Here is a 23,805-nt window from a genome sequence, read left to right on the forward strand (position 1 = left end):
CTTCTGAAGGTGGAAGTATACAGACGAAAAAAAGACCAGCTAGACAAGGAAAAATGCCCTTTAAATAAGTGTTTAAGAGTTGTGTCATAGTTTAACCGGGAAGTTTATGTAGATCGAAGAATAAACACGTCGAAAAAAGATTTAAAAAAAAATAAATATTTCACAACCAACGTAGACATGAATTATTCATGCTCTATTTCGTTCATTCTCTCTCTCTCTCTCTCTCTTATTTATTCGTTCGTTTTATTCCTTATTCGCTGCATCTTTTTACTTATTTCTTTATTTACTTTATTCCCTTTTTATCCCTTTCCCTCATTCATTTATTCATCCATTTGTTTTCTTATCCCAGTCCTTTCTGTCTGGCGGAAAATGATAGGCATCATTAGCTTGTATCACAGCTGGATCATCTAAATTTTATGGCTTAAGCGTGACTGGATTCCGCTCTCAACTTGCTCTGTCGCACCTCAGCCTGTTCTACTACATTTGTGCCATCGTCCGCAGAAAAAAAAAGTCGTCCAAGAAATTAAGCAGATTGGAGAAAATATCATTTGATTCAACATTAAGCACAATAGCAGTAGTGACTAGTTACCTGCTGTGGTTATCTAGGCTTTAATTCCTACATTTTCGGGGGTTTTGCAGTTGATTCTTCACGGGCGTCAAAACTACGTATCTGATTAAATCCATTTGTTTAAGGAAGTAGTGTTTTATTTACAATCCTTTAGAACTTGAAACTACAAAGACGAGAGGGGATATAAGTAAAAAAGTAATTGGTGAGGCAAGAGGTGTTCGAGAGGCTTGCAAGAAATACGTAGTGGTATTAAACAGAAAAATAATACCAGGAACAAGTGAAATTTAAACAAAGTGGAAATTTCTGCATTAAAACAAGTACACACATAAAAAAAATTTATGCGGTTGGATTTATGAAAATGTGAAACGAATGTGAAATGCAGAATCGCACAAAGGTAACATAAGATTAAGAAATATTTGAGGAGCAGTGTTATAGTCTCAGTAAATCTCTCAAACCTTTACTTCTTAGGACCGTACCTATGAATAACAATGAAAGAGGAGGCAAAAAGAAATACGCATTATATATATGGTGCAACAGGAAAAGGTTAAATATCACCAAGTGTTGACATCAAATGATCAGGTTCTGCAAATGATTCCAGAAGACCGGTTTTATGAAGGAAACTTCAGGAAGTTTGAATCTGCTTGGCACTTTTTGCGGAGAGATGGTGAAGGGATTCATGGAGAGGAAAGGCAAAATATAACGTGCTTAGCTGGCAAGGAAAAAAGATGAATAACTTTAGAGAAACAGGTATGTGATTAATATATGTGATGATTTACATGTACATGTTTAGACTTTATAGGGACATACACATTCCCGTACCCCCATCAAACCACCACCTCCAGATATATGTATAAGTCCTATTTTGTACAATTTCCAAAGCCCATAACACAATGATACATGTTTGCCTTTCATGCTCACATTATAGGAACCTGTTAAAAACATCTTTTTGGCGTATCAGTTTGCATTGCCTATATATTTATGCAGTGTAATCCACTCCGACTAGCCAATCAGAGCACGATACTTTTTGACTCTGTACATACGCCTCAGATAGGAATTTACCTTTACATTAATTAGAAATTGCATCATATGTCTCTTGATGGTTAATGGTTAAAAGCGAAATAAATGTGCTGGACATCTAAGGTCATATAGCACTATAAGAAGGTTTAGTAAAGGGTGATGTCATGTGATAGTTGCTATCCGTCAACTATCTAGAGTAATGTTGGAAAGTTGAAGATGGTTAAGGTGGTTGATGAGGGAAAGGGTTATGGTGGTTTAGGTAAGGGAATTATATCAAGGATATGACGTGGGTCTGGTCTGTGAGAACGGAAACCGCAAATATTCCAATGTAGGAGAGCTATATCTTAATTATTTTATGAGTGAAAGCGCCGGTAGTGTTGGGGAATCTGGCGGGGGGGGGAGGAGCTAGGGGGCGTTGTGACATGAGTGATTCCCGTGTGTATCCGGGAGGGAGTGGAAAGGATAGAGGGGATGGACGGAGGGAGAATGTGCGTATAGTTGGAGAAGGGGGTGGGTTGTGTTGGGAGGGAGAAGGAGGAAGGGGTGTGGGGGGAATATTAGCGGTAGGAGAATGGATATCGGAAGGATGGATAGTTGGAGTTGAAGGGGATGTGTTGTCTTGGGAGGGATTAGGAAGAAGGGTCTAGGGGTGCTATGAGTAAGAGCGGGATGAATATCAGCAGGATGGGTATCGGGAGGATGGATATCGGTGGTGGACGGAATTGAGGGGGTTAGGTTGTGTTGAGAGGGAGTAGGAGGAAGGGGTGTAGGGTGAATATGAGTAGGAGGGGTTTGGATATCGGCGATCACTTCAAGTGTGGAGGGAGCATGAGTTAAGGAATTTTGTGTCTCAAATTCCATAGTTTCTGCAGTGGAGTTGGTTAGAGAGTTTTGTGGGACAAAGGTTTTCTTATGAGGGGGGAAGAGGAGACTGGTGTCTGAGGAGTAGAGGTAAATGTAGGTGGAGGTGAGTGTGCGGTAGGGGAAGAAGGAGTGGAACGTTTAGTCTGTCTACTGCTGGTAGTGCGGGGAGGGAGAGGGGATGGTGTTGGGGCTGTAGGTGAGATTGGAGCTGTGGTTAAAATTGGGGTGTCTGGATTTAGAGTGACAAAAGAATTTGACTGGGGGAGGTAGAATGTAGAAGTGGAAGTGGTGGAAGTGGGGAAGTAAGTAGGTATAGGGGAGGGTGTAGGAACATCTTGAGGTGGAGGGGGAGAGGCAGAGCGAGCGACATTACTAGAGTAGGGAGTATGAGAGAAACCTTGTCCACGTGCTTCCTGCCTGGCTACACGTAAAAAAGAGACCATTTTTGTATCTGAGAGTTGCTACCTCAGATTCAAACTTGTAAGTGTGACTGCCTCTATAAAATACATTATGGGGGTCGCCGCAGTTAGCACATGTACGTGTTTGTGCTGAACAGTTTGATCTGTTATAACCGGGGTGGGCACATAGAGGGAATCGGGCTGTGGAACGGCAGTGTTTGGCAGAATGTCCAAAGCGCCAACAGGTTTGACATTGACGGGGAAGGGGTTAGTATGGTCGTACAGGGAGGGATTGTTCACCAATATAGATACGTAAGGGAAAGTCATTTGTATGGAAAGTAATTTTGGCAATGTTGATCGGTTTCTTTCGTTGACCTCTAGGAGGAATGGTGTAGCAATGTTCTGATTTCACACCTTGGTCTTTGAGGCATCCTAATAAGTCTTCTCCACAGTCTGACCAATCTTTGGTATCGACTGGGCAGTTTGCTGGGGAGAGAGAGACAAGTTCCAGTACAAGTATTAAGGGTTGGATGAGGTTCTGCAGGAATGGGATTGCCAGAATGCTGTTAGATTTGATAGTGCTATAGATTCAGTTTCTGATCTGACTGTAACGAGACGGGAGCGATCGCTTCTGGTATAGAAAAGGACTCTGCCCACTTGTTTATGGAGGCATTGTTGAAAGAGAAGAGTGTTGCCTGAGTAAGGAGCTGTGGAAGGGATCACGAAAAATCGGTCCCATTTAGCTGGGCTAAACAGAGTATTTAAGATATTTGTAGGGTTGGTGGCGGTGGATGGTGGAAGAGGGAGTATTATGGAGTGATGGACAATAAAGCTGTAAGGTATTAATAAAGGAGTATGGGGTGCTTGATGAAGGTTGTGGGGGTAGAGTTGATGAATTTTAGGAAGTTGGGAAGGTAGGAATGTCTTCTGGAGATTGAGTCTCTGATTGGGTGGGTAATGCATTCGTAAGCAATGACGAGTGGGTAGTAGTTTCAGTGTTCAGAGTCGTAATCCAAGGAGAGCCTGGGGTCGGGGAGCCGGTGGGGCTATTTGATGAAGGGGCAAGCCTCATTGCCCCTTATAAGGGTATTACATCTTCATTACTGGCCATGGGAAGCCTTAATTATGTAAAGGGAAATAAACAGTCCACCCCCCAGTGCCCTGTATGGGGGTAAGGGCTAGACAACTAAATCAGGGGAGTACCGTGCCCATGGTTCCCGCAGGCCGTTCAGGACTGGCACAAGGGCAGCCTTTCATCCTTTCAGCACGGCTCTTACACCTTAGGAAGTAGATAGTAGAAGGGGTTGGAGAAGGGACAGAAACAAAAAGCTGGAGGGGGAAAAGACCATGCAAAATTAGTTGAGTCGAGGGCTGAGGCCCTAGGCAGGGGAGATCACTGCATTGGGCCTCAGTCTCCGTCTCCTAAGCACCCCCACAACAACAACAGTCAAGGGATTGAGGGTCTGTAATTAGAAATTGCATCATATGTCTCTTGATACAAAATTCTTATATAAAGGTTCACAAAACTTTTCTTTGTCTTTTTAGCAGTACACCATTTAGACATGTGTTCACTTTATACAGGTAAAATTTGAAGTCAATCACGATAGTCACTGAAACGACATGGTAGGAATTTGCAATGTCAGATGCTGTGGTATTGCCTAAAGTGGGATGAATATCTTCAAAATAGATCTTTACCTCTATGGTCTTCTATAATATAACCTTACAGACTTAAAAATAACAAAGAAAAGACAGTATATCTTTATTTGTTGATATAATTCAAGCAATAATAGTAGTAATTGCCCGTGATCATTGGAATTATCCAGTTGAGATTCAGACTGTATGCAAACACAGAGCTTAATCATGGTGGATACGAAAAGATGCAAACTATCATGTAACTTCCACTTTTCACTGGAAGAAAAATGCATATAACAAGAAAAAAGTATTCTGACTAAATCCAAGAAATAAGTTTCCAGAAAGTTTTGTCTGTGATTTAAAACTTACCAGCATAGAATAACTGAATTGTTTACCACTGACATTATTATGTGAAAATAAGGAAAATAACTTTTCTTTTAACTTTGTATGTCTTTATGTTATTGATATTGGGTTATGTAGCAGCCATGAAGGAACATCAAACAATGTATTAGTGTTATGGGTTTTGGAATGCCATAAAAAGGGCCTGTATTTACATTTTTAAAAATCTTTTGATCCACATATTCATCTTATCTAAAAAAGTGCCCTTTTTGCCACAGAAGTAAATGAAATATATTCTATTCTTTTCATTATTACAATTATCATTTTATTTTAATTTTTCTTATCAATTACTGTAACTGTTACAGTCAGAATCACTATCACCATTACTACCATCATCATGATTATGATCATGATTATCACTGTGAGCATCATTATTATTAAAAGGCATAAATTAACTCAAGAATATTTATGGACGAGTAATTTTCACATTTTTAAACCCTTAGAGACGACTATATATTTGCCAATACTGGGCATTCCAATTATGAGAAATGTTATATTTATATATGAAATAAGGTTTGCTATACATAAGTTTTTGCTTGTTATCTTTGTCTTCTTACTAAAACTGAGTTTATATATTTCTATAAACAGCTAGTTACAAACTTCTTGATATACTTTAAAATGAATTTGCCAAAATGTGAATATTTCCTTTTTCCTGAAAAATGAAGTTATTACTGGAAAGATTAAGTAACTGACCCTGCAAAAATAAACATTCATTTACCTTTGGTTATCCCAAGGAGGAAAATCAAAGAAAAGAACTATTACATTTTTCATTTTTACTGAAATAAAAAGTTCAGTTACAAAGTTAATATTCCACTGGTACTTTCATCACTCCACTAAATTAAATGCTTCTTCCCCTTAATGTGCTTATGCTTTCAAAAAAAAAATTATAATAATGCATAGACCATTTATTAAATAATCTTGCAAGGCAAATGAATGAAGAAGCGAATTCAGAACATCAAGTATCAACTATCCCTGGTAGAATTCTGGCAATTCATTATGCAAGAATACGCGGCGTTCAACCCCTTCCTTGGTAATGATTGCAACACGCACAACGCCTCCACTGCTTCCATCACGTGTCAGGGCAAGGGTCAATGCTGAGGGAGAAGAGATTTCTATGAGCACAAAGTACCTGAAAATACTAATTGGTTGCCTTCACGTGATATTTTAATAGTATAACTGAATCTGACTGATAATACAAATCATTTCAGCATTTTAACTTTGGATCATCTTTGGTAATATCACACAAAGATATAAAAAAACTATAGATTACTTTGGCCATCTTGAAAATAACATCAAAACAAGTTAAGCTAGTATTTGCAGTCTTCTAAACTTTTTTTAAGTAACATAAAAATTAAGGCATAACTTCTCAGTATAAATCTGATGTCAATATCTGAAGAGAGAGAATAAAAGAGACCAAAAACCTCAAAACAAAAAAGGGGAACTTACTGTTTTTGACAAAATCAACTGTCTGTTCTTTGTTCATGTTGGGCTTGTAGGTGGCATCCACGTAACCCCACACAAAAGTACTGCCCGAACCGCCGATGGCAATGGGCTGTCGCACAATCATACCACCCAAGGGAATGGTGTACACCTGAAAGGATTAACAAACTCGTAGAGGCAAGGGGGGAGGTACAGTGTGAAACTCTCTTACTTGTTTATGCCTTATTGATGTTAATATAATTTTAGCCCTTGAATAACTCAGATCAGATTACTCTTATAGCAAGTGATATTGGCAAAAAAGATCTATCAATCAATCATTCAATCAGTTAATTAACAAATAGGTAAACAGAATTACAAAGCAATTATTCTAAGGACAAAGAAGAGAGACCATCGCAGGAGTAGAACTGGAAATGGGGTGGAGGAAGAGGAGGAAGGGGGAGGAGGACTGAGAAGAGAGAGAGAAGGGCAAGGGGAAGGGCAGAAGGAAGAGGAAGAGGGTAGGGGAAAAAAGCGGAAGAGGGTAGGGGAAAGAAGAGGAAGAGGGTAGGGGAAAGAAGAGGAAGAGGGTAGGGGAAAGAAGAGGAAAAGGAGGGTGGGGGAAAGAAGAGGAAGAGGGTGGGGGAAAGAAGAGGAAAAGGGTGGGGGAAAGAAGAGGAAAAGGGTGGGGGAAAGAAGAGGAAAAGGGTGGGGGAAAGAAGAGGAAAAGGGTGGGGGAAAGAAGAGGAAGAGGGAAGGGAAAGAGGAGAAAGAGGATGGGGGGGGAAGAGGGAGAGGGAAAGGGGAGAAGGAAAAGGAAAAAAACAACATAAAAATAGATGAAGAAAACCAACTAAAACCAAAATAGGAATAAAGTTACATAGGTATTTTTATAACACCAACACAACCATGAAAAAATAAATAAAAAGAAAAGAAAAGGAAAAAAAAAAAAAATGCCGAACCCCCCTTACCTGGCCCCCGTTGGTCTTGTCCCAGCCAGCAACAATAATTCCAGCCATGAGCATGTCTCGGTAGTTATAGCAGATCTCCTTGAAGGTGTTGGCCGCTACTTGGACAAGAGGGGGCTCGCCAAGCTTCACCCTGTAGAAAGGAGGCAAATATGAACAAGGTGTATCCTTGAATGGAATCTTGGTGTCAGAAAATAAAAGATAAATTAGGAACAGTCTCTGCAGCTGGATATGCCCAGGCAGTGCTATATACTGTGTCTGCTATCATCAAAAAACATAACGAATCTACAAGAAAAAGGCAGGCTTCATGAAAGGGTGACAAAAAACTCCTCACCACTATCATTATCCTCAGGCAGTTTCTTTGAATTGCAGGAAATTATCTTAAGACAATTGCAGATATTGGTTCCATACAAATGTAATAGGCTTGACATGGAAAACTATTCTATGAAAGCTGAAGTAAGCAAGTAATAATGACAAGAAAATAAATGTGCTAGACATCAAAGGCCATATAGCACTATGGTATTGTATTGTGTTGGGAGGGATTTTAAGTTCTTTATTACAATTAAAATGTTAAGTTTCAACGGTCATTTATTGTATGATAGTATAGTATTTAAAGGAGTAGGAGGAGATGGTAGATGGGAGTAGGATAGGTATTGATGAGAAGAGGAAGGGTTAAGGACGATGGGTGATTAAATCAAATGAAGGATATTTATGTCTGAGGAAGGAGAATAAATTATCAATAAAAAAGGTGGGGGATTCTATAAGGATGTCTGACAGGTTGGGGGGTTGAGGAAGATGGGATATGTGAGGAAAAGTAAGGATAGGGCTTTGGTAAAGCGAGGACAGGATATTAGGATATGTGAGACAGAGAGAAGGACATTGCATGTAGGGCATAGAGGTAGGTTAGAGGGATGTGACATGAGGCATGAGTGAGTGATTCTGGTGTGGCCTATTCGTAGGCGGGCAAGGGCAGTTTCCCAACATCTGTTTTGATGGCATGGGGCTGACCAAGGGGAGATTGAGGGTTTTATGGTTTGGAGTTTGTTGGTGCACAGACCTGACCAGAAGGATTGCCATCAGTTGTAAAGAAAAGTTTTGAAGTGAGGGTAGTAGTCGGTGGCTGGGATGCATGAAAAACGGGGTTGGTGACTTGTGGGCAGGGCAGCAGATCGTGCTGAGTTATCTGCTTTTTCGTTGCCGGGAATCCCGACATGGCTGGGTATCCAGCAAAATTTCACTGTTTTTTGTCGTGTAGACATAGAGAATAGATGGTCGTGTACTTTATGGGCTATAGGGTTGGTAGGGTGTATGGATTGTATGAATGATATTGAGTTACATGAGTCAGTGAAGATGATGAAGGATGAGGAAGACATGGAAGATATGCGTTGTAGAGCAAAGAGGATAGCATAAAGTTCTGTTGTAAGGACGCTTGATTCTGTAAGCTGTATGTCTGAGAGGGAAAGACTACAGCAAAACCAGCACCTGAGTTGGATTTAGACCCGTCAGTATATATACGAGTACTAGAGGAGTGACTACAGATATGAGCAAGGAAATGTGTGAGAAGGATAGAAGGTGGAATGTTTGACTTTGGTAGATCAGGGAAAATAGAGGAGCAATTACAAGAGACTGATACTAGCCAGGGAGAGAAAGTTTGGGTAGAAAGAGGAAGAATTCAGAGATGAGGAAATGATGAATGGAAGAGAAGAGTGTCCATACGAACAGGGAAAGGGACAGGTAGTCGTGGAGAGGAAGATAAGCTGCAAAGAAGAGGTTGAGGGACAGTTAGTTTGGAGAGTGAAAATTGGTGGAAGCGAGCATAGTTTCTTAGGGACAGAAGAGCGCGGCGTCTAGAGAGAGATGGTAGTCCTGATTCAATGTATAGGCTCTCAATTGGAGAGGATCGGAAAGCTCCTAGAGCTAAGCGGAGAACGCAATGATGGATAGGATCAAGGAGAGAGAGAAGAGAGGCAGAGGCAGAAGAATATAAATGGCAACTATAGTCAAGTGTAGAGAGAATTAGAGTAATATGGAGATGAAGGAGTGTTTTGCGGTCTGATCCCCAGGATAGGTGAGAGATGGTTTGTAGTAGTCGGAGGCGATGGCGAGCTTTTCCTTTAATAGAAAGATCCCGCCAAGATAACTTGGAGTTGAAAATAATTCCAAGAAACTTGCCGGAAGATCAGGATTGGATGGGGGTATCATAAAGGAATGGAGGTTGGGAGCTTATACGTGAACGAGAGAAAAGGATGGAGAAGGTTTTAGAGGTAGAGAAACGAAAGCCATGGTTGATAGCCCAGGAAGAGATTGATGTTAGTGACGACTGGATAAGTTGATGGAGAACTTTTATGGAACGGTCGGAGGCGAAGATGACTAGATCATCTACATACAGTGATGAACAGATTTTTGATGGTAAAGCTGATATTAATCCGTTTACAGGTATGAGGAACAGTGTGGTGCTCAGTACACTGCCATGTGGGACACCTTCAAACTGAGGAAAGGAGGGGGAAGTGGAAGAGGCAAATCTGACACGGAAGGTGCAGTCAGAGAGGAAGGATTTTATAAAAACACCCATGTTTCCACGTATTCCATGGAAACATGGCTGTTGTAGTATATGGTGCCGCCAGGTAGTATCATATGCTTTTTCGAGATCGAAAGAGACAGCTAATACTGACTCATGGCCTGCAAATGCTGAAGTGATTAGTGTTTCTGCATAGGCTAGTGGGTTAGCTGTGCTTTTGCCTCAATGAAATCCGAATTGATTTGGTGGTATTCTAGGTACCACATCAATCTGAAATTTATCATTCGTTCCATTAATTTACATAGGCAGCTTGTTAGGGCTATGGGGCGGTAGTCTTGGGGAAGAGTACCTGTTTTGTTAGGTTTCAGGAAAGGTAATACTATGGCTTCTCTCCAGTGGGGAGGAAAGTTTCCAGTCGTCCATATGTTATTGAATATTGAAAGAAGGAAGGATAAGGAAGTAGGAGAAAGGTGTGTCTGCATACAGTAATGTATACCGTCTGGTCCTTCATGGGTGTTGCGGCATGACTGAAGTGCATTATAGATCTCAGAAGAAGAAAAGGGTGCATTATAAGGTTCTGTAGATGATAGGGAGAAAGAGATAGGAGTGCACTCTTTGTCTGATTTTCAGGAAGAGAAATGAGGAGAAAGATGAGAGCCACTAATGACTTGGCTAAAAAAGGCACCAAGTTCAGTAGCTACTTGAAGAAGGTCAGAGATGAGGTTATTATGAATATGGAGGACAGAGGCAGGACGAGGAAGATGTTTTCCGGATAACTTATGGATCCGCCGCCAGACTGCAGAGATTGGTTTGGAGGATGTTATGGAGGATACATAGTTTTGCCAGCTGTTTGTCATGGAGTTACGAATTGTACAGCGAAGATGGGCTGACGCTTTTTTAAAAGATATGAAGGCTGTTAGTTGACTGGGGGTGCCTCTCTTGTGTTGGTAGCTATTCCAAGCTGCACGCTTCAGACGAAGTGCTTTTGTACATTCAAGGTTCCACCATGGAACACATTTTGAGTGTTAAGTCAGGATGTTCGAGGGATGGTTATATAGGCTGTATTTAGGACGTTAGTTGTGAAGTATTAGAGCATTTCTGAGGTGGTAGAGAATGGTGATGGAGGAAGTGCAAGAGTAGATAGAGAGGTAAAGGTATTCCAGTCTGCTCTGTCAAAGCACCAGCGAGGGGGATTTGGGAGTGGGATATAGGATGTTGAAGAAAGAAGAATTGGGAAGTGATCACTAGAGTGAAAATTGTTTAGGACAGACCAGTGGAAGTCTATATGAAGGATAGGAGAGCAAAGAAAGAGATCTAGGCATGAAAAAGATTGAGTGCGTAGGTCGAAATGAGTGGGACTGTTGGAGTTTAGGAGGAAAAGGTCAGTTTTAGCTAGATATTGTTCTAAGGAGCGACCCGTTGTATTGATAATAGATTCACCCTAAAGAGTATGGCGATAGTTAAAGTCTCCAGCTATTAGGAAAGGTGGTTGGAGTTGGGAAAGTAAGGTCTCTAATTCTAGGAAGTCAATAGGGAGGGAAGGAGAGAAGTAGACTGAAATTATTGTGATCCAGCGGCGGAGGAAAATCCGGATAACTGTGCAAGGTATAGTGGTTTGTAAAGGAGGTATGATATATGGTGTTTTATGATAAACAAGTATGGAAGAAGCAAATATAGAATGAGGGAGTGACACAAAATGGTAGTTGGGAATTGGTAATGGAGGATGTGTGAGAAAGGTTTCTTGGAGGCAGATGATAGATTGATTGTAAGAGTTGAGAAGATGGCGAAGATCAGGTCTGTGTGAGCGAAAACCTCTAATGTTCCACTGCAGTAGAGCCATTGTGGATCATTCTTCAACTATTATGGGTGGCAATGTGTGTCTGAGAGGTAGGAGGAGGGGTATCTGGGGGTTGAGGTATGGGATCAGGGGATGGAGGTAGTAGTGTAGTATCAAGAGAATCATTATGGGAAGGGGGGTCAGGGGGAAAAGGTGAAGGTATAGAATCTGGAGGTTCATCAAGAAAGGTGGGATCTGGGGAAGGACATTGTGCTAGAAGGGATTCATGTGTGTATCCAGGAGGGAGTGGTAGGGATAGTAGGGAAGGAAGGGTTTTTGGTTTAGGTACGGGTGGTGGAGTGGATAGGGTGTGTTAGGAAGGTGTGAGAGGAAGAGCGGTAGGGGGGTTGTCAGGAGGGGGAGGATGGATTTCAGCAGTCACTGTGAATGCAGCCGGAATCTGGGTAGAGAAACTGATGGATGGTTGAGAAGGAGGGACTTTCTCTTGTGTTATACGTAGAAAGTTTCTTATGTCCTCAAGGGTTTCTGGGGGGGGATTTGGGTGGAGAGGTTTGGGAAAAGAAAGATCTTTTAGGGGGAAGTGAAGAGAAGATCGGTATCTGAGAATTTGAGGGTGCAGGTGTGGGATGGGGTCTGGTAGGAAAGGATGGGGTGGGGCATTTGGGTTGTCTGATGCGACTGGTAAGGCATGAAGTAGGAAGAGACATGGGAGTTGTGGATATTGGAGTATCTGGATTTAGGATGGAAAAAGGATTTGATTGGGGGATATGAGAATTAGAGATGGGAAGTTGAGGAGCAGGGGAAAGTGGTGCTGTAGATGTATAGACCACTTGGGTAGTATGGATGGGAGTGGATTGATGTAAGGTACTGGAGTACGTTGTGATTGAAAAACCTCTTCGTCGTGCTTCTTGTATGGCTTCTCGTAGAGTGAGTCCTAGTTTGAATCCAAGATTTGCTACTTAACTCTCAAATTTGTAGGCTGTGCAGCCTGTATAGAATACACTATGAGGTCCGTCACAATTTGCACATGTACGTGATTGTGCAGGGCAGTTTGTACACTCATGACCAGGTTGCGCACATAGTGGGCAGTGGGTTGTAGACCGAAGTGCTTTGCAGGGTGGCCAAAACACCAGCATTTCTGGCATTGGTGGGGTGGGGGTTGATATGGTCTTACAGGGCAAGAAACCCCTCCTATATAGACCTTATGAGGAAGGTCGTGTCTATGAAAGGTAATCTTGACAATATTGATGCTGGACTTACGATTGCCTCTGAGGGGAATAGAGCAGCACTGTCCTGATTCAGCATCATATTCAGTGAGGCAACCAAGCAGGTCATTTTCACAGTCTGTCCAGTCCTTTTCATAGACAGGGCAATCAACTGAGGAGAGGGAAACAGTTCCAGTACATGTATTAAGGGAAGGGTGAGGTAGAGCGGGTAAAGGTTTGCCAGTGAGGTCAACCAGGGTAGATGGTGCTTTAGCTTGAGTCTCAGATGTAACTGTGATTAATCGTGATCGATCAGGACGATTACGGGAGAAAACTTTGCCAACTTGTTTTGGAGGCATTGTTGAAAGAGTAGGGTGTCATCTGAGTGAGGGGCTGTTGGGGGAACTATAAAGTATTGGTCCCATTTGGCTGGTTTAAACAGATTATTCAAAAAGATTAAGGAAGTGGGAATTGTAGAGGGGCGAGGGAAGGAGGAGGAGGGAGTGGTGTGAGGTGAGGTTTTATTATGGAGGTGTGGGCGATATGGTTGAAGAGTTGTGATAAGGGAGGTTTGGGTATAATGTGAAGATGATTGTTCAGGAAGTGGGATGGATGATGTTGGGAGTGAGGATGGGATATCTTCTTAGAGTTGAGTTAGTATCTGGGTAGATGATTCATGATGGGTTAGGTTGGTAGTATGTATAGAGGAGGGAGGTGTAATGGGAGTGTTCTGAGCCATGGTCAAAGGGGAGTCAGGGGTCGGTAAACTAGAGGATTCAGATTCAGAGAGGCTGTTTGATAAAGGGGCAAGCCTCGATGCCCCTAATAAGGGTACAAAATCTTCATTACTAGCCATGGAAAGCCTGGTTTTATGTGGGGAAGGTAAACAGTCAACCCCTCAGAGTCCCTGTAAGGGGTAAGGGCTAAATGATTTATCAAGGAATACTGTGCCCATGGCTCCCTGAGGCCATTCATGACTGGTACAAGGTCAGCCTTTCATCCTTTCAACACGGCTCTTACATCTTAGGAGTTTGATAGGTGAAGGGTTGGGGAAGATAAGAGAGAGAAAGAAGGAAGAGAAAAAGACTGTGCAAAAATAGTTGAGGCAAGAGCTGAGATCCAATGTGGGTGAGATCTCCCGCACTGGATCTCAGTCTCTGTCTCCTAAGCCCCCCACGACAACGGGCAAGGGATTGGGGGGGAATGAAAGCTGAAGATGGCTTGAGAAAGATGTTTAACACCTATGAGAAGTGTCTGTAATATTCCAAGAAACCTTTTTTTCTCCCCCACCAAAAATTTTAATCATTTTTTTTTTTAAGCCAAAATATGTCCAGATAAATAGTTAAATGAAAAAAAAAGTTTATAATCACCCACACAAACCAACTGCTGGATTTTCTCTCTTGCAGTAAAATTTACTGCCTCAGACCCTAAATTTAAATCAATAAGAAATTTAACTTCAAACAGATAAAAAAAAAATCTTATACTGTTCAAAACAATTGCACAACTTGTGGTAAATCTTACAAGATTCAGCAAGCAACATAAAAGTATATAACTTCAGAGTGGCAACCCTACTGATGAGTAATTCTTGGCTAATGAACTTAGTACAGAAAACTTGATTCTTTGATACTCTCCCCTTCTGATGGCAAACCTGACTGAACTTACTTTCCTTCTTTAAACAGACTTCATAACAAAAAAATTACAGAAATTTGGCTATCAAGATACTTGTTTATCTTATGAGTGTGTTCTTCTAGATTCAGCCACTGAGTTGTGATATAAATGTATTTCTATTGGTGTATGTGCTTAGAACAAGGAAAACATATATGCTATTATCAAATACTGATTTTCAAACCATTTTGTGACCCTCGGGCACATCCTTATACTTTTCAACTGGATTAAAACTGAGTTTGGGTGGTTTAAGTGAAACTTTACATCAATCATTGTGGAAAAAAATCTTTATGAATTTGCTTTCTCATAGCAGAGGAAACACCACCACCCATACATCTGATATCTTGAAATGTTTCCTCTATACAAATTTACTATAACATACCTAATTCACTATACTCTTTCTTTAGTTGTTAAATATGGTAATTTATTTCTTAGAATAAATATAATTTATTTCTTGATTTATTTATGACCTAACAAAAACTTAAACAAACCTCAAACCATAATCATATCAGAAAAAACTAGTCAAGTAATACTTACTGTAGAATCTCCATGTGTGAAGACACAATGTCAGCAATGGCCTGGGTGTCAGCTGCTGAACCGGAACGACAACAATAGATGCTATCAGTGACACGTGTTAGCTTGTCAGTTACACGATTTGAGACATAGGTTCCTAGCGAGGTCCTGGAATCAGCTCCCACAACCACACCGCCATCAAACTCGACAGCCATAATGGAAGTCTGAAAGAAACAGCACAGGTGAGTGGCTCCATAGACAATGTGAGACTTCAGGGGTCTCTCATGGTTTGCTAATCTATAAGACTAGGTTGAAAATGATCAGCCACATATTGTTCCCAGCACTATAAGAGATAACCCAAATAAAAATTCCTACAAGCTTTTATAAGACTTGTATGAATGTGCAAGGTATGTTGGTATAAATGGCTGAGCACTAGTGGAATCATCTATTGTAAAGGTATTTCTCAAGAAAACACTACAGTGGACATTGCATGATCTAAGCATCATTGGAGGAAAATCTGGACGGTATGGCCCCACTTGGTTAGGGCAAATTGAAGCTGATATTCATATAGAAGACAAAAAGTAATAATGGTTGGTACCAGAAATAATTTGCAGACATGAATGGTAACGCCACAAATAAAGGAAAAAGGTCACGGAAAGCATCGCTCACAGCCTAAGTCCACTCGGTGCTCCAGCGGCAAAGTCTACTTGCTCAGCGCAAAAGAAGAAGTTGCTGCGCAGCTCGCACACCATCTTCTGCCCTACTGCGCACCTACATCACCACTACCTCATGACCAATCAGGAGGCAGCAGTTTAGCCAAGATTTTAATTGCTCATTAACCCAGTCACGCCAGGTACATTTTGTAGCCAAAATAAAAAAATCCGGGCGGCTACAAAATCGGCGGGCGGAGCTTCCCCGGAGTCTGTCCGCCCGCCCGCACGCACGGCGCTGCTACGTCGGAGCGCAGCCCCAATATAGCATCACACTGGCGGGCCGCCTGGCAATGTTTATTTTTTCCGGTGTCTCATATATGTGACACCCGGGACGAATAGGTTAAAGGTCAAGTATGATATTCCATATACTATATCATAAAATTGCACACAACTATTGACTAAATTTTCATATATATTCATGTCTCAACCGTTTTTTACGTTAAAATGTGTATTTTGATCCTCAATTTGGGCTAACTTATTCTTAATTGCCAAACTACTCAAACAATACAGTTGATACTTAAAACATTTTGAGTGTGCAAATAATGGGCACATTTCTGGACTACACCAGTGACCTGCCTCATTCTTCTCAGTAACAATGATCAATTGTGTGTCAATTGTGCTATGGTGGTGTACTAGACTTTTTCGAAGTTTAATGGAAAAACTGAAGAATTAATTAATTACAGATTCATAGAATCATTCTAAACGACAAAAAACTGAAAAGTGCAAAGCAATTTGCACACTTGATTTGAAAAATAAGAATTTTAGATGTGATAAAACTAGAAAAATAAATAATATAAGAGTGAGGTGTAATTTCAAAAAAACTTTTTCACAAGATTTGGTTCGCCAAATCTAATTTGGATATAGAAACTAGTTTATAATTTTTTAACTATTCTCTGGTAAGAGATGAACTAAAGTCATCAGATAAGACTATATGTGACTGGTAAGTTTTTGTAGGGAAGTGCTCATTCCTTTGGCATTTGACACACAGTACAGCAAAGATTGGTGGCCCTGGCACGATCATTGAAATTGACGGAACAAAATTCGGAAAAAGAAAGTACAATGTCGGCAGGGTAATGGTGGGCCAGTGGGTTTTCAGTGTGGTGTGCCGAGAAAGTTTTTTTTTTTTTTTTTTTTTTTTTTTTTTTTTTTTTTTTGATTCTGGTGCCCTCAAGAAATGCTGAGACCTTATTACACATTATCAATTAGTGACTGCTGGAAGGCATATGATTGTCTCAGTAAAGAGATTTAATGACATGACTGTGAATCACTCTCTCAATTTTGTTGATCCTGTCACTGCACCACACACAAACACCATTGAGCGCAAGTGGTGGGAAGCGAAGGCAAAGGTACTGCACTACGGCAGGAGGAAGTACCATTTTGTTGGACATCTCTCTCAGGCGATGTTCTTAATGAACATCTCCGACGCAACTCAACACTTACATCGCTTCCTCCTTGCCGCTGCTAATTTGTACCTGCCAGAGTAAGGTACATCGCTATATAGGTTACTTCTTACATTGAATATGATTTTCAGTAATGTGCATTTAGAGGATTTCTTTGGCCTCCCTGGCTGCTTTTTCTGCAGTGGCAGGTCAGTGTCTCACAGTCTTGAAATTTTTTTGTCCACTTCTGCACACTTCGCAACAAAACTCCATTTGTATTTGATATTGTATTTGATATTTCCATATTGGACTTTCCCGCTTTACAGTGCTGTAATAAATAACTGCAATCTGATCACTTTTCTGCTATTCACAACACACTAGCCAAAAACAGCAACAGAACTCAGGCAAAATGCTAGGCTATTCATAAAAAAAAACACGTAGCAATTTTGCTCACAGTCACTGCCCAGAGGCAATTGAGTGATATCTGAAATTGCCACTGTGGAGTCAGATGACTTATCTATCAGCTTACTGCGTGCCAAGATTATTTGCCAATTTAGCATATTAGAGGGGTATAACCAAAAAACGTCAAAAATCTTGTCCTGGATCCTGACTTGCACTGTATGAGAAATAATCTGGAACATGAACAATAACACCAAAAATAAAGGAAAAATATTGTGGGAAGTGCTGCTCCCAGCCCAAGTTCACAAGGTCCTCCCAAGATGCAGCTTTATCTTGCTGTGTATACAGCGTGAAGACAATGTTCCCTGGAGGTATTGGGGGTAGAGCTCCCCATAAACTCTCCTCTGAGGAAGTGCCCCGATTGTTGAATCAAGTTTATGATGAGGAGTTACAGACTTCATTGTTGGCAAGTGGTCTCTGTACAGTAAAGAATTACTCATAATGACAGTATTATATACGAATCTAAGGATATTATGACAAAGAATGGAAAATGCTAAGGTTAATCTTTACCGAATGGACACATTAAGATTGGGTAAATGAAGATGTCATTCTTGAGGAGGCCGAAAAGTTAAGCTTTTGATTAAATTCTTTCAAAAACTAGACAAGTAATGTCTGAGAGGGTCTGGGAGCTAAAGTTAGGTTAGGAAAGTTTGGTAAATTTACAGAGGATAACAATCAGGAATTGTGTAAAAAAAAAATAAAAAAAGATATGGAATGGTTACCTTGACGAAAACTGAGACACTTTTCATAGGTGCGCAAATCGAAAATAAAGGAGTTACACGACAGAGAAGATAAAAGACCGACCCATCTTTTTCTAAGTCCCTCGCCCTGTTGACATTGTGAATGTAAACAAAATTGTGACCAGTCAACTCATTCTTGCGCTCTGTTGAGTAGTTCATGTATTACTATGCAGTTGTCAAAACGATATTTGGCTAATTATCAGTGTCTGCTGTTCCACATATATGCTTTCAAAGGCCTTTGTTAACGTTATTATACCTCATTTTCATGTTTTAAGATTTATTAGACAGTGATTTAAGGAAATCGGTCTAAAGCACCTTCTGCGCAAGCGCATTTTTGCATTTCTGCCGCCAGGTTTGACAGGAAGATTCCCGGCCAGTCCAGTGACAGGAGACCAGTGAGAAATGTTTCGTTTTTGGTGTTACGTTGATTCTAGATTGTTCTTAAGACTATACAGTGGAAACGAAGAAAAAGACCTTAATAACTATCGCAGTTTGATTTCTGAGGCCATCAAGTACCCCAAATCCTGAAAAAAGTGATAAAAACGAAGCGATCACATCCACAATAGACCGACCGACTGCTCAAAAGAAACGAAGGAAAACTGACAGTTCGGTCTTTCGATATAAAAAGGTATTTGGTTTATTGTTTAAAGTATGGATGTAGCTCTATCTTGCCGTACATACCGAGGTGAAGAGAATGTGTCCCGGGGGGTGTTAGGGGGCTTGACCCCCCATCAACCCTCCCCTCAGGCCTAGTCATGGCACCGTAAATTGCTAGGTTAGGTTGGGTTATAGGTTAGGACGTTTATATGAGTTTGGAAGGTGTGAAATCCCGTAGATTTTGTAGTTTTTCGAACTCTGGCACGTCTTAACACCCGGGACTTAACACTTCAAAATCGTCAGCTGTGATTGCTACTGAAATGATTAACAGATTCATTCTCATCACATGAGAATAAATCTAATGATATAAACATTGTCTGGGAAGTCCCGATTGTCATAATCGAAAAATTAACCAAAAGTTTACATTCATACAATGATGTTTGTAGATTTCCAGGACTGCGACTAACGCTCATATTGGGAGGCACTTCAGACACCGTTTTTAACCCATTCACGCCAGGGTATTTTGAAGCCAAAAATAATTCCAGGCGGCTACAAAATCGGCAGGACTTCCACAGAGTCTGTCCGCCCCCTGGCCGCAGCCAACTGCTGTGTCGGAGCGCAGCCCCGATACAGTGTCACACTGGCAGGACACCCGGCATGGTTTATTTTTTTCGAGTATCTCATATATGGGACACCCATCGCTAATGGGTTAAGGTGGTTGTCTGGAAATATGGACCTCCATCAGGGTGGCGACAGAGTCCCCATTGGCTCTGGTTGGTTGCGACATGAAACAGCTTGGTAGTCATTGGCTAACATGCATGAGAAACTAGACATTTGGATCCAGCTACTCCGAAGACATAAGTAGTAGTCCACAAAATATGCCTGAAGCATCTCCCAATGTGAGTGTTTGTCTCAAAGGGTGGTAATTGTTGAAGACCGCGACGCACCCTCACAGAGACTAAGTCGAAAAAAATGATGTTTTTCTGCATGAAATCCTATGATTTCATCGATTTTTGGCGTTGTTTCTTTTGCGATTAATCGTTCAGGAGATCGAGTACCATTTCTCCATCGACGATCTTGATTTGATAGTCCCGTTAGCAGGGGAGGGCATGAAGTATATCAGGGAAATTATGGGGTAAAACAAGCTTAAATAAGAAGAATAACGATCAAAAATGCATAAAACTAGCACAAAAAGCGCTTAAAATCGGACAATGAAACTCTACGGATGTAACCGCCATCTTTGAAAGTTTACGGACTGGCGCGAAATAAATCAAAAACTCCACGGGAACCCAACCCACATTTCGGCAAAAAATCTACGGGAATTTACACGTTCCAACCCCCAAAAACGTATTGACCAATAAACCAACCAACCTAATATATCAATATAAATTGCCGTGACTAGGCATGTCCTTCGGGCACTGCCCGAGGAGAGGGTTGATGGGGGGCAAGCCCCCCAACACCCCCCAGGACACATTCTCTCCACCACGGTATGTACGGCAAGACAGAGCTGCATTCACACCGTAAAATAATAAACCAAATACCTTTATATCAGGAAACGTGAAACTTTCGTTTCTTTGTACTGTTGGGATTGCTTCGATTTTAATCACCTTTTTCGTCCTTTGGAGCTCTTGATGGGCTCAGATATAAAACTGGGATGGTTACTGAAGTCGAATCATTCTTCGATGCCACTGTAAAGGTCTTAAAAAAGAACCCAGAATCAACACAACACTGGAAACGCAACATTTCTCACCGGCTTTCAATCTCGAAATGAGCGGGTTGGTGAGCTGTCAACCTGTGGCTGGCGCAAGAAAGTGTGAAACACTCGATGCGCAGGATTCGATATGAGGGTATAGATAAATATAAAAATATGCAATTGAAGTATAACAACATTACTAAAAGACTTTAAAGGTATAAATGCGTACCAGCAGACACAGATAATTAGCCAAATATCGTTTTGACAAGCGCGTAATGATACACGGACTAGTTCGCGAACGCAAAAATGCGTTCGTGGGTCAGTGTCGTGTTTTTCCTAGCAAGGTAAACAAGCTCATCGACTTTGAATTTGAAAGGCGGCTGCGCGTTATAATTTCGTCATTTAGCGGTGACTATAAGGCCGGTGCATCTTAAACTATACGCTATCCCCTTCTATTTTTCCCGCTCTATAAGATGGCGGTGTCCATTTTCCTCTATCTACGCGCGTCGCGGTCTTCAACCTCTACCCAAAGGGTTTCAGTCACACAATAGTCAATCACTATTAGTTTGTTCATTCACGTTGAGGCCATGGTCTCCAAAAGATGCTGTGACATTGAAAACCCCTTCCCAAAATAGACAAATAACACTACAAAGAAAGTCAGCGACGTGGAATTCCGGTCAATATGCATAACAGGGTGGGGGCTTACTTTCGAACTAATTTTGATATTTATCTGCATGAAATCCACTGATTTCAACGATTCTTGATGTTGTTTCTTGTGCAAATGCTTCGTTGGTAAGATCTGAGTACCACTCTGAGTCCCGTTAGTAGGGGAGGGAATGAAGTATATCAGGGAAATTATGGGGTAAAACAGGCTTAAATAAGAATGATAACGAATAAAAACACAAAAACCTAGCTCAAAAATGGCTAAAAGTCGGCCATTGAAACTCTACGGACATGCCCACCATCTTTGAAAGTCTATGCACCGGCGTGCCAAATTTAGAAAAACTCTACAGGAATACAACACATATTTCGGCGAAATCTATGGGATTTCACACCTTTCAAGCACCAAAAAACGTCCTAACCCATAACCCAACGTAACCTAGCAATTTACTGTGACGTGACTAGGCGTGCCCTTCGGGCACTGCCCGAGGGGTGGGTTGATGGGGGGCAAGCCCCCCAACACCCCCGGGACACATTCTCTTCACCTCAGTATGTACGGCAAGATAGAGCTACATCCATATTGTAAACAATAAACCAAATACCTAAATATCGAAAGACCGAACTGTCAATTTTCCTTTGCTTCTTTCAGTCGGTCGTGGATCGTGGGTCGCTTCGTTTTTATCACTTTTTTGGGGATTTGGGGTACTTGATGCCCTTAGAAATGGAACTGCGATAATTATTGAGGTCTTTTTCTTCTTCATTGCCACTGCATAGTCTTAGAAATAACCTAGAACCAACGCAACAACGAAAACAAAATATTTCTTACCGGCTCTCTGTCACCGACTACCCGCGAATCCACCTGTCAAAACTGGCGGCGAGAAACGCGAAAATACGCATGCGCAGAAGGTCCTTCAGACCGATTCCCGTTAAAACCTGTATAATCAATCTTAGAACACGTAAATGAGGTATAAAAACATTAATAAAGGTCTTTGAAAGCATAAATATGGAACGGCAGACACTGATGATTAGCAAAATATCCTTTTCACAATCGCACAGCAATACATGCACTAGTCTGAACAGCGCAGTAATCGGTTATGTGTCCAGTCCAATGTTTACTTTCGTCATGGAAAGATAATGATGGACTTATGCAAAATTAGGCCCTCATCTCTGTTCATTTACGTATAACACCTTTGGGAAGCATTTGCACAAATATTGCCATAGAAGAAAAGAGTTTTGGTTTGGGTAATTTTCTATATTACCTTCGCCACACCGATATCGACGATTTTGGTATCGTTGGATTCTTCTCTCTCTCCACATTCCAAATATGTAGGTTTTATTGCGCGGAAACCCCCCATTAGCGAGAAACTTGGCCCCGATTGCAAGGAAGGGCATGGAAGGTTCTAGAGAAAATCGAGGTTAAATAACACTAATAATATAACCCACAGTGAAAATAACCATGGTTATTCATATAACTTTCCATTGCAGGGGGCTGCCGCCCCCTAACCCCCGCCGAGGAAACAAAACCTCCACCACGTATTCCCGGCAGGCTAGAGCGTTACACAATTCTCATCGATTGCGGAGCGGCGGACGTATTTACCTCGTCACCCCCGATATAGTGCCCAAGTTTGCCGCTAACAAGGGGTTTTCGCGCAATAAAATCTACATCTTTGGATTGTACAGAGTGAGAGGAATCCAACAATAACTAAATCGACAAAATTACTATATTAAGTCCGCTGCTCCGACCGCCGCTCTGACATCGTCAACCCCCGATATAGTGCCCTAGTTTGCCGCTAACAAGGGGTTTTCTCGCAATAAAACCTACATATTTGTTTTGTACAGAGTGAGAGGTATCCAATGATACCAAAATTGTCGATATCGGTGTGGCGAAGGTAATATAGAAAATTACCTTGGTTTGTATAGGTCTATCGATTTATATAGGTTTTATATCCCAACTCAGACCTCACCTCATACTGCATATTGTCCGGAATTCCTTTCGTAAATTTCCTTGGAAAATACATGCAAGAACATTCAACAATCTTAAAAACTAAAACAAGAAATAGAAACCTGACATACCACAAACTCACACCTAAATCATACCAAGAAACACAACGAAATACACAGAGTAATAAATAAAAAATATTAAAAATGCAACCTCACACCCGGCACCCCAAAACAAACCCTTTCCTCCCATGGCGAAAATAACACGAAAACCTCCCGTTTTCCAGAAATATTTAACACAAACAGACCCGCAAATACAACAGCGACTCAACTCACTCCCGTAAGAAGCTCATTTTTCATCCACTCGGGCAGGAGAGCGTCGAGGTGAGAGTTCTGCATTGTATGACTTGACTGAACTGCCGCCGCCATGATAGTTGTCTGCGGGGGATACGGACTTACTGTGTTGTCATTTGTCATCGTGGTAATTTTTGGCCTTTATTATTTTTTATTGTAGTTTTAATATTCTTTTGGGTGAGTTTTTAGTGATTTGCGGAAAATATGTAAGATTTTTCTTTTTGTTCCGTTGAGAAGTCTGTTGTTATCAATTGGTATTGAAGATACGGACTTATCATATAGTTGTCAATATTTTTTTTCGCTATACATTA

The 23,805-nt window shown here is 41.2% G+C and overlaps 1 protein-coding gene across 1 annotated transcript; it reads right to left on the reverse strand.

The window, feature by feature from the left end:
* Positions 1-5,636: 5,636 nt before the first annotated feature.
* LOC113807430 (proteasome beta1 subunit) lies at positions 5,637-23,632 on the reverse strand. Its single transcript, XM_027358692.2, has 5 exons — positions 23,477-23,632; positions 14,986-15,185; positions 7,266-7,395; positions 6,325-6,469; positions 5,637-5,972 (listed from the first exon to the last, which is right to left on the reverse strand). Exons 1-5 carry the CDS (start codon positions 23,615-23,617, stop codon positions 5,845-5,847), a joined length of 744 nt encoding a protein of 247 aa, XP_027214493.2. The 5' UTR covers positions 23,618-23,632; the 3' UTR covers positions 5,637-5,844.
* Positions 23,633-23,805: the final 173 nt, after the last annotated feature.

Source organism: Penaeus vannamei, chromosome 25 (genome assembly GCF_042767895.1).
Source record: "Penaeus vannamei isolate JL-2024 chromosome 25, ASM4276789v1, whole genome shotgun sequence".
Taxonomy (NCBI): domain Eukaryota; kingdom Metazoa; phylum Arthropoda; class Malacostraca; order Decapoda; family Penaeidae; genus Penaeus; species Penaeus vannamei.

Excerpts from the sequence above, each read along its gene's own strand:
- LOC113807430 (XM_027358692.2), bottom strand. The coding sequence starts at position 23,617 with ATGACAAATGACAACACAGTAAGTCCGTATCCCCCGCAGACAACTATC. Across the intron at positions 7,396-14,985 it reads TCACACATGGAGATTCTACA|GGTGAAGCTTGGCGAGCCCC; the intron begins GTAAGTATTACT and ends TCCTTTCTACAG. Across the intron at positions 6,470-7,265 it reads ACAAGACCAACGGGGGCCAG|GTGTACACCATTCCCTTGGG; the intron begins GTAAGGGGGGTT and ends TAATCCTTTCAG.